The 11764-nt window shown below is 40.2% G+C and overlaps 1 protein-coding gene across 4 annotated transcripts in view; it reads left to right on the top strand.

The window, feature by feature from the left end:
- The window catches only part of ORC3 (origin recognition complex subunit 3), a 35545-nt gene that overhangs the window by 241 nt on the left and 23540 nt on the right, over nt 1-11764 (top strand). For 2 of the 4 annotated variants that reach the window (XM_028722939.2, XM_028722938.2), the window contains exons 2-7: nt 1261-1312; nt 3264-3361; nt 4481-4625; nt 8476-8580; nt 10623-10774; nt 11442-11578. In XM_028722939.2, coding sequence (XP_028578772.2) covers nt 1261-1312; nt 3264-3361; nt 4481-4625; nt 8476-8580; nt 10623-10774; nt 11442-11578 — 689 coding nt within the window. The remainder of the gene's footprint in view (nt 1-1260; nt 1313-3263; nt 3362-4480; nt 4626-8475; nt 8581-10622; nt 10775-11441; nt 11579-11764) is intronic. The other 2 variants (XM_077926169.1, XM_077926168.1) reach the window with 2 other exon arrangements.

The following is an 11764-nucleotide window of genomic DNA, read 5'->3' as shown; positions in this document are numbered from 1 at the left end:
CATCGACGGCAACGGCGGCCGCGCGTGGTTCGGCCCCCGTTCCTCGGAGCATGCGCGTAGAGGACCCCTGAAGCCGTATCCTCGCGCTTTGCCAGTCCATACGTCGCGGTTGTAACGCCTCAGAAGGGGCTGGACTGCCATGGTGGTTGTCAGAGACGCTTCTTCCCCTTTCCTTCTCGGCTGTAATGAAGAAAGAGAAGCGCAGGAGATTCTGAGTCTCTTTTGACCACCAAAATGTGGAAGGAGAAAACCGGGAGGAGGGACAGAAATTCCTCTCCCTCTAGAGCCTTATCCAGAAATGTGGCTGTTGTCAAAAGCGCACACATTGCACATGCTCTAATACGCCCAGCAGGTGGAATATTTGAAAGGTGCAGCATTTTCTCATCTGGAGATGCAGTGAAGGGATGGGAATTTCCGCCTGTTGACTATCTGACAGGCCTACGTCAAGTATTTATTATAATTATTAATTATAAATTTATATCCTGCTCTTCCCCTGATGATCACTTGGTGGTTTATAATATAGAAGCACAAAAATGCATAACATAGTAGCAAGCAAAAATAATAAACCACCCCCCCCCCAGCTTAAAAAGGCCCTAGATTGTTTAATTAGCCAATTAAAAGCAGCAGATCCTCTCCATGGTGGGGGTGAGGAAAGATGGCAAGCCAGTTCGCAGAATAGACTATGCCTGCTCTAGCAAAACCAACCACTTGACAGCCAGGTGCTGGCATGGAATCCTGTCTGAATCGTCCCCACCTTTTTATGTTTTTCATAAATTTACCCTAGTAAGGGTTAGCACTTACCACTTCACTCTGCATATGGATGCAAAGAAGTTTGGCTTGGATAAAGGGAGGAAATAAAAAGATCAGGATAAATGTGATTTTCCACATACAAACTGATGTACACTGCAAAAATTAACCTATCGTTTGAAGCCAGGGTTGTTGTTAACCATGATCTGTACCCAAGGTTTGTCCTATGGTTACAGGCCATGGTTAAGGAGGAGAAACCTTAACCATGAACCTAGATTCAGATGACATGTTAAATCAAACCTTGACTTTGCTGCTATGCCATGCTGAGTTAAAAGGATAGGGAGGACCACAGCAATGTGAGCTCCTATCTGATAGCCAGGAAGTTTGGCCAATGCTAATAACCCATAGTTTATCATGATGTGCAAACCAAGCGGTTATATTTTCCTGCCAATCTGGAATTATGGTAAAATATTCAGTAGTTTTAGTCTTCCTTCCTTCCTTGTTACTCTTTAGGGCTGCTTTGTGTTCAAGCCAGATTCTAAGAAGGCGAAGGCATCTTCAGCAGGTTAGTACACAATATGTGTTATGAAACTCCACTTCCTAACAGTAAATTCAGACGGAAATTCAGACAATGCCATCTTTATTTTCCCATCTGTTCTGGACAGCTTTTGTAGTAGATATAACATTTCCCCCAGTATCTACAAAATCAAGGTCTTGAGGGATTCTTTTTTAAAGGATCAGGTCATAGTGTAAATTCCAGATTTAAAATTCTGCACTTGACATTTTCATTGTTTCCAGTGCTGGTATAATATTGAAAAACAGCCACTCTCCTAGCTTTACACTGTGAATTTATTGACTGCTATGAAGGTCCTTTGTATTTTTAAAGGCAAGGATAGTAGGACAGTATGTCTATCTGTTTTCAAGGTAAGTAAAAGTGAAATAGTGTTCTTTTGAGTATATGAGGGCTTCTTAGATGTCATTTTGCTCCTTTCTTGTTCAGTTCAATCAGCTGCATCTCAGCCTTTGACCTTCCTCTCTTGTCTGACCATGGTCAAGTCCATTGTTCATCTTCAGCTTCCCATCATAAACTTGAAATGAGCCTTGGGCTCATGGATGGGTGTTGAAGGATTTTTAGCCAACATATGTATAGTCTCATCCTTGGCAAGTCATTTTCTGTGAGTCTCAGTTCCCCATCTCTAAATGGAAATAATGCAGTGGCTACGCCTCAGGAGCAAAGGCAAGCACACAAGGATAGATGTGCAGCAGCAGTAAAAAGGTGAATTCTGTGCTAGGAAGCATTAGGAAAGGAATTGAAAATAAAATAGCCAATATCATAATGCCAATATTCACATCTATGGTGCAGCTATACTTGGACTATGTATTTTTAACTAGGAAAAGTCTTTTAAAAATTGAGTCGTTGCTAAAATAATTCAAAGGATTATCACCATTCTTGTATTGATTATTTTTACCTTATCCATATCCTGCTAGACTAGATTTTTTAAAATTGCCCTCCATCATACCAGGAAATAAAAAGCAATGTATTTCCAAGTTGAGTGCTTTTCTGTAGCATGCATTGAATAATATGCAAGGAAACCAGTTCTGCATATGTTTTCCATGTATATTACTATTTGCCCCAAAAATATTTTGCAGGGAGGGATAGGGTTTACTGAATATATTATTTATTTTTCTTCAAATTTTAAGCTACCCTTCCTTCTTCATTAAGTTTACAAAAAATAAAACAAAAATTATCAAACTAAAATATATTTAAAATATAAAGCCGTTCTATTTAAAATGATATATTATCAACGGATCACTAAAGTACAGCAGCAAAGAACCCAATTATACTGACCACAGACATCTCAACCCCAGAGACTTATTGACCAGTTCATGAAGCTTGGGCTCAATTTGGCTCTTCACCATTGAGCAACTGACAAGAATCACCTTGTCTTCGGAAAAATTGTCGTGTGAATCTATCCTCTGTAGAGAGCTTATTCAAGTAAATATGATACAACATTGCTCAAGATTTTTATGGGCAAACCTAAATACTTGGATCCTCTTTCTCTTCTTCTACACGAAAGTCGGAGTGACACAGAAAACATAAAATGAGGGTGAGAGATTATGGGAGTTGTAGTCAGTAGCATCTGGAGGGCCAAATATTTCCCATCCCTGACTTAAAGGAGCATGGTGGTGAAATGTAATTAGGGATTCTGGCTACAATTTTATACCTACTTAGCTGGTAATAAATCCAAATGAACTCAGCGGGACTTCATTTGGGTTGACATTTATGGATACAGCATTCCATACAGAGGCTGTATAAATCTTACATCTTTCATAGCTATTGGGGGTTTCTTTCTTCCTGAGCTTTATCCTGACACCAGTTGCAACTCTCAGTTAATTTATACCTCTCCTGTGAAAAGAAATCTTCAGTATTCTGTTACACTTAAGTTTTTTGCTTGAGAGGAATTTTGTTTTATAAATATTGAGTGTGAATGTCATTTTCCTCCTTGTTTTTGTAGCTGACTATTTTAGTAAAGGCAATACTGACTCAGAGGATAGTGAGCTACGATTTGATACTTGTCAGTTGTTATGGAAACAGATTAAATGTGAAACAGAGGTGAGTGTTGCTGCTTTTAACATTAACCATGAGATTTACTTAAGTCAGTTGTGTCTTGGGTGGGGGAAGGAAGCTTTGAAAATGCTTTCAGTGAAGAAATAATGTGATATGCAGTCTTTTCTTTTACTTAGCCTGTTTGATGGGTGAAACAGCAAGACTTTGAGCAATATTTTATACCCAAACTACTCCTTAACCTCTTAAGGTACTTTTTGCAGACTACCTGTATATATTGTGGGTATCTTTCTACAATGTGTGAGCTGTTAGGAATGAGCTTGTACAATGAGACAGATTGGACATCCCTAGAGCAAACCATGCATATGCTTTTTCCTGTCGAGAATGAATTCCACATTCTTGGTCATCAATATGCATGTAAATTCCCCATGGATAACCTGGTAGAGAAGGTTTTGTAAACTGAAAGAGGGTTTTATTTTACCTTTTAGACCGTTCATGTTGTGCTCTTATTAAGACTTCAGTCTTTCGCCCTGTTTCTATCTGTAAATATGTAGCAGTTGACCTAAACATATTTAGGCTTGAACACCCCCCCTTCCAACAGATATTGAAGGGGTCGAAGACACCGTGGCCCCTTAGAGTTGGCGCACCTGCTTATGGCTGACAGAAACAAGTTGGATTCTGCTTGTACATCTTGTGTATGGCCTCAGCATGAATTCAACAATGTCACTGTCTCAGTTACTACTTAATTTGTTCCTTTTTTGCTGAGGAGCATTTGAACATAAAAGCTACTCTGTGGAATTTCTGTTGTCTTTGAACTGCTAAAGGTATCAGATCTTTGACTTTTTAGGGTCATATCTGTCTTAAGCAGCAACAAGTAAGGTATTGAATTTTTCCTACAACTAATTCCCCATCCCCCATATTCGTCTAAATGGCTTTAAGAACCCCGTACTCAAAGAGAACATTTAAATTGGAATCATGAGTTGACTGAAACAGCTATGGAAACCACAGAAACAGTGTCTATAAACAATTACCAGGAAACCTAAATAATTATGTGTTGTTGTATCTTGATTAACCTTTGGGGACTGTTCTTTAAAAATACACAGAATAACAATACGTCTCTTCATTCAGGCAACTAACAAAGTTCTGTGCATGTTATCTTTTTAACAGCAACTACAAGAGGACTTGAATAAAAAATTGTTTGATAACCTCATAACATTTTTGAGACAATCTCATTCAGACTTCCAAAAGAAGAAAACAAAATGGGCTTGTCGAATGAAGTCCAGTGAAATTCCCACTGCAGCTGTTGTTCTAGGTAACGTTTTATCTGGCATTTTTATTTATTTATAATAACTGCCGTAACTTGGTATGAATCCTAAAATTAAGAAAAAAGAGAGACTGGGTAGAAGACTTAATATAGGCAAGGATCATAACATTAAGAATTGTTAATGGGCAGATTAGACATGTTGGCAACGTATTTGCCAAACTGGCAACAGCTTAATGCTAACGCAGGCTTTTCAGCAGTTTGCAAAGTGTTAAAGCCAATTACACAAACATTTAAATATACCGTATTTTTCACGCTATAGGGCGCACTTTTCCCCCTCCAAAAATGAAGGGGAAATGTTTGTGTGTCCTATGGGGCGAATGCAGGCTTTCGCTGAAGCCTGGAGAGCAAGAGGCGTCGGTGCACACCGACCCCTCTCGCTCTCCAGGCTTCAGGAAGCTATCCGCAAGCCTGCAGCCCGAAGCATGGGGCGCCCTCCGGAGGGTGCCCCGTGCTTCGCGCAGGTGCCCGCAATCCTCGCGCCCCCGGGGGGAGTTCCCGCGAGCTCGCAAGGCTTGCGGGCGGGAGCCTGCAGCCCGAAGCACGGGGCGCCCTCCGGAGGAGGCCCCGTGCTTCGCGCAGCTGTCCGCAAGCCTTGCTCGCAAGGCTTGTGGGCAGCAGCTTGTTCTGTGGGTTGGGGTCGGGGGAAGCTCGGGCTCCCCCCCCCCCAGCCCCATGGCTGGGGGGGGGAATAATTTTTTTTATTCATTCCCCCCCCCAAAAAAAGGTGCGTCCTATATGGCGAAAAATACGGTAAACAGCTATAATTAACATAGACAATAATGCAATCCTATTAAAATGCAATTTTGTATCCAACGTCGCAGTTCCATGCATGCAAAATATTTCTGCATGTGCAACAGAACTTCCACTTCCTCTCCTTCCACCTGCAGCCCCTTTCCAAGCCCCACCTGCTGCAGAGAGTTGGGGGACTGTGGAGCAGATTTGGCAGGCATATACGGGGAGGAGAGGAAAGGAAATTGCACTAATGTGTCCATTTCCAGTGTTAGATACAACCCACAATCCAGAAGGCCTGGGTCAAAAGATGAAAAGAATATCTGTATAAACAGGTGCATCTTCTACAGCTGGTTGATTGCCAGTACAGATGGGTCCTTGGGTTTCATCAGGGAGTTATAACACTGGTGTTGCCAGTGAAAACTCATGTCTGTGTTACCATAAGGCATTAATTATCAGGCCGTAACAAGACTAATGAGTTCCATTTGTTGATCTTAATGCCTGTACCAAGCAATTGAGGGGTATTTGGTCTTTCAGTAATTTCATACAGAGCAGAGTTGTTTGTTCTACTTTTTTTAGATCAGTATGTCGGAAACGGGATCTGCCCCGGTCACATAAGGTGAATCATTCACTTTTAACAAGAAAAGGGCACACAGGCAGATGCACATTGCAGAGAGACAAACCACAAAGAGCTTTTCTCCTCAGCTGAGCTCCATCCAGTACTCGTCAAGTATGCAATGCTAACATGGAAGTAAGTCAGTAGGACTTACTTCTGAGCAGACTTGGTTAGGATTACACAACTCCCTTCCTCTGGTAAGAGATACTGCTTATATCTGAGAGGATCACTTTTTCCATAGAGTTGCATTCCTAGATTTATTTCCAATAATTCTCAGATATTTCTCAGTAGAGATGTCCTAGCAATTCTCTAAAAGCATGAGTGAGGAAAATATATTTTCTTGAAGATGGTGGGGAAGGTATAGAATATACAGACCAGATTATGTATTCAAACTGATGAAACTGCTATTAAATTAACTTTGGTGTCATCCCAGAATATACAGACCAGATTATGTATTCAAACTGATGAAACTGCTATTAAATTAACTTTGGTGTCATCCCAGACCAGAGTTTGTTGTCTGAGTAAAATAGTTTAAACATTTTGGCTCACGTTGGTAGCTAGCAGAGACTTGTGTTTGCCACAACCGGCTGGTGGAGGGGCCAGGACTCATTGGATACCACCCTGTGATTGAAGCTCATGGCAACTGTGAGGCCTTGCTCTCCTCCCAAGCTTCTGAGCTGGGAAAGAGGGAAGGATAGGACTCATCTTTCCTTTACTGATTCATGACATTTAATGTGTTGGCAAATTATTGGATATGTGCCACCTTCATTGCCAGAGCCTAGTTATTTCAGTTTTCAGTCTACACATTCCTTCTAGTGTGTAAATTATTTCTTTTGCCTTTGCTTTTCTGTGCCTTTAGTTGTTTTGTTGCTTCTTCACTCAAGCTGCAGATCCGTTTGTTATATTGCTAACTGCCTTTGAACTTCGTCTCAGTTTTAATATGGAGAGCTAAAACAAAGGCCCAAACCTCCCTTGGGCATGCATTACTAGTTGCATGACCTTTGGATCATAGCCGGTGTGAGGGGAGGATGTCCTTTTGGATTTTTAGCTCTTTGCATTTTTGCATGTATGTGTAGATTTAACAGTATGTCCTCAGTTCCTTTGTCTAAGAGCCAGTTCTCATGTCAGCCTCATAATGAGGCATAACAAGTACAGAAGCTCCCCCTCTGTCTGAGCAATCTACTTCCAACACCACAAATGGTTGTAGATTCTAATGCACCCTCCCCCCTCCCATTGTCTCATTCAGTCTGTCAGCATCTGTTTTCTCCTCGAGAGCAGGACATGAAAAAGGGCAAATGAGAATGCTGGAACTGCAGCAATTTAAGTCTGTGTTGAAATTAAATGCAATAAAAAAAAAATCCAAATTGGCTAATGGTAGTGTTCTTTCTTAAAAAATGAGATCTTTATATTTTTTAAAAATGGGTTTCCTTATATTTTCCACCCACCCACCCCAAATAACATCCTGGATATAGATTTTTAAGCTAGCAGGCCTATTGTTCCTGATATTCTGTGAGGTTAAGCATTATATTGTTGTGTCTGATCAGTTTGGACATCTCCTGTTTTATGGTAATAGCTAGTGGCTTAAATGTCTACAGCCAGTTCTTTGTCACAGAGAAAGTATATCCTAGTTTAATTAAAAGTAGTGAAATACTATTTAAACAGCTCTTTTAAAAAATCCTGACTTCTGTCCTTCCCATATTATAAATGGTGACTTTGCTTATTACTTGGCCACGATTAATTTCTTCAGAAGTTTTGGAAGGGAAATAGGCACTGAGCAGTTAAGATTGCATCTTCTGACAAAAGTTGATTGCTTTATTGATCAGTCAGCCCACAGTTTGTTTATCCTTCCTCCTACTTCTGATGTACTTGTAAATTTTCCTTTCCCTTCTGTCACTAGAGAAGAGGAGAATATATTGACCTTTAAAATAAATTACGATATGCAAGGCAGATAAAGTGGTTGTTCCTGAGCTTATATATGGAGCCTTCCCTTAAATTAAAAATGTTTTTGTTAATCACTTTTTTCTAATTCAGGCTGCAATCCTATGGATGAATTTCCTAGAAGCAAGTTCTAGTTGAGACTTGCTGTACAGTGGTACCTCTGGATGCGAACGGGATCCGTTTCAGAGCCCCGTTCGCATCCTGAGTAGAACGTAAGACGTTTCACCGCTTCCGCACATGCACGTGACGTCATTTTGAGCGTCTGCGCATGCGGGATCGGCGAAACCCGGAAGTAACACGCTCTGTTACTTCTGGGTCACTGCGGAGCACAACTTGAAAATACTTAACCTGAAGCTACTTCAACCCGAGGTATGACTGTATATATTAAAAGATATATTTAACTAGTACAATGTAGATATAGTTCAAGATAGTCATCCACATTGCTACTGTTTTACTTCTACAAATGTAAAATGACTATATGGTAAGCATGATAGAAAAGTATATTTTGTCATGTTTAAATGCAAACAGCACAATTCTGACTTGTCTTACTCCTAGGTGTCAATGTTATGGACCATGATCTGACATTTAAAAGCCTCTCAGAAGTTCTTCATGATGATGTTACTCCTTTTGTAGTGTCCCTAAGGTCCAAAGAATGTCCAGGTAAATACTGTAATAACTTGAAGAGGCTTTTTAGTTAAGTAGCATGCGGAATATGGGAAGTATCCCTAGAAATACAGTATATTTAGACCTTTCCATCATTAGCCTTGGCAGTCAATGTTTGCTTTCATCAAAGTGATTATTATTATTATTATTATTATTATTCCCACCCATCTGGCTGGGTTTCCCCAGCCACTCTGGGTGGCTTACAGAAAATGTAAAGCAGAAGAAAGCATCAAACATAAAAAACTTTTCAATATAGGGCTGCCTTTAGATATCTTCTAAAAGTCGTACAGTCGTACCTTGGTTGACGAACATCTTAGCGTCGAACGTTTGGGTTCCCGAACACCGTAAATCCGGAAATGGGTGTTCCGGTTTGCGAACGTTCTTTTGGAAGCTGAACGTCCAGTAAGGATTCTGCGGCTTCCAATTGGCTGCAGGAAGCTCCTGCAGCCAATCGGAAGCCGCACCTTGGAAGTTGAACGGACTTCTGGAATGGATTCCATTCGGCTTCCAAGGTACAACTGTACAGTTCTTTATCTCCTTGACATCTGAAGGGAGGGTGTTCCATAGGGAGGGCGCCACTGCGGAGAAGGCCCTCTGCCTGGTTCCCTGTAACTTCGCTTCTCGCAGTGAGGGAAGCACCAGAAAACCCTTGGAGGAGGAACTCAGTGTCTGGGCTCAGCGATGGGGATGGAGACGCTCCTTCAGGTATACTGGGCCGAGGCAGTTTAGGGCTTTAAAGGTCAGCACCAACACTTTGAATTGTGCTTGGAAACACACTGGGAGCATTAATATTCTAACACGACTAGTTCAGTGGGTTCAAATCCTTTCATTCTATACTGGGTATCAATTTGTAACAAAGCTTTTGTATATATAGCTTACAAAATTGGTTTTGACTGGGCATTTCTTATCTCTGGAATATACACACTAAGTGCAGAGATCTATCTTTAGTTTTAAAAGTTCAAAAGCATTTATTAACTTTGAGGCATTGTTGTAGTGGATAAAATCACAAGCTACAGAGTAGGCCCGTTGAAACCATGACTTAAAATGCAATCTAGGCTCTCTTGCTTTCTTCCAAGTGTCAAGAGATGATAGCCTAGAATTCAGTCATTTTGCACAAGTGAAATTTCACACGTTTTGCAGTTTCAAGTATATGCTTCTACTATTTTTAAATATGGAAGGCAAAGGGAAAGATCCATTTCTTTCAAAAAAATTATAACTGGTAGACTTACCTTCAATTCCTTTCTAGAAGTGAAATAAAATATTTTGCTTAAGTTGGAACTGGGCCAGAAGGACAATCTGATGGTTGAATGGTAGTGAATGGCTTATTCCAAACAGATCAGCAAACTGACTCCTAGTTCTTTCTGTTCAGACAAGTTGGTAAAGATGCTGTTCAAATAATACAGAACACAAGAAGCTGTGGGGGTATCTTGAGTACAAAGGACAAAGTGTTTTTTGTTTTTTTTTTGCAAGGGGGCCAGCATAGAGAAGAGTTATTTATTTCATGTACTTACACATAAGAGAGTCGAATGACTTTTGTATGTATTATGTGTTGTATATAAACACATTACAGGTTTGGTAACATTCCAAACAAAAAACTGAAATTTGCCTGACCTCCTGCACTGTGTGATTGTCTTTTATAGAGATGCAAGTGGTCAGTGCATATTCAGTGCTTCTCCTATTGCCAGCTTGAGACCTTTAACTGGAGGTGTCACAAACTGAATCAGGAAATTTTTATGTGCAAAGCATGAATTCTATACTGAGTGGTGCTGATTTAAACTATGCAAAATAAGCACACTTTATTCAGTTTTCTATATTTTAAGAATCTAGGCTGAAGAACTTGGTTTACCTTTGATGTAAATTTGATACAGGATTTGGTTGGTTAGTTTAGTCCCTGAATGAAAATTAGTGAAGTGAACAAGTCTTAGTCACACAATTCCTTGAAAAATACAGTTATTCATATTTTTTAACAAGATTGCTGAGAAATCTAGCATTTTCATTATTATTTTAAATGTTTGTGTATGTATATTTGTATTGTCAAGGCATAAAACAGCTCCTGCAAAAGCTGATGATTCAGCTGATGGGCTGTCATGTAGATGTGGACTCATCCGAAGAAGAATATTCCAAGCCTTCCTCAAATCGGATACGCTGCTCCGTGGCATCTCTTATTGATTGGTATAGGAACATAACCAAGGTAAGCTTCAGAATTGCCTCTTGTAACGTGTCACTGTTTTCCACACTTAGTTCCCACCAGAATTTTCCCTGATTTGCCCCATCTAGTTAAATAGCTTTATTGGTGAAGTGTAGATTACACGAAGATAAATCCTGTGTTGGGATAGATGCAAAGTACTTTAATGGATAATCCCTCTTCCTAGGGAATTCTGGGAATTGTAGCTGTGTGAGGAATAGGGGTATCCTAACAACTCACAGCACATTCCCCAGGAAGCTGTGGGGGAAGCTGTGATTGTTCAAAGTTTTATGATGATGCTTTAAATCAATAGCGCAGATGGTGCCTTGGTCTTGCTAAGGTATTTGCACTGTCAGTCTAATTGTTATTTGCACTGTCAGTCTTAACACAAGCTAAGATAATACAAGTGAGGGTTTTTGTTTGTCCTCCACTCCACTTCATTCATTCACATATATATATATGTGTGTGTGTGTTAATTACATGTACATTCCATCTCTCATTCACCATGAACTCAACAAAATCTCCTATCCAGGCACTGATTTTAACCCTATTTAGCTTCAGCAAGGGTGCTGCATCATGTTGCCTTCAAACCATGCCCCTGGGGCATTATGTTCGACGAGAGGTTTAATTTTCTTTTTGTACTCCCCCCCCCAACATGCACTATGACTTGAAGGAAACTGATACCGAATCTCCATGCAGAAAAAGGATGTTCTCTTCCAGACATCTGGAATCTCCTCCAGTTGTAGTTATTTTCAAAGACTTGGAAAGTTTCACAACCAAAGTTCTGCAAGATTTCATATTTATTAGCAGGTAATATGATAGATTACATAAGGGGCGGGGTCTGTTCTAATTCATGAAATCAACTGATAATCTTGACTTGTGCCTGCATTATTATTATTTTTCTGCTTCATAGTAAGTACAAATGTAGGTTCGGGTTACTCTGTTGTGTCATTTGATGGTTAAATTATAGGCTGGGGGCACAGTGATGTGTACAAT

Source organism: Podarcis muralis, chromosome 3 (genome assembly GCF_964188315.1).
Source record: "Podarcis muralis chromosome 3, rPodMur119.hap1.1, whole genome shotgun sequence".
NCBI classification, from domain to species: domain Eukaryota; kingdom Metazoa; phylum Chordata; class Lepidosauria; order Squamata; family Lacertidae; genus Podarcis; species Podarcis muralis.
The sequence above is the reverse complement of the archived record's forward strand: the minus strand, read 5'-3'. Positions and strand labels throughout refer to the sequence as shown.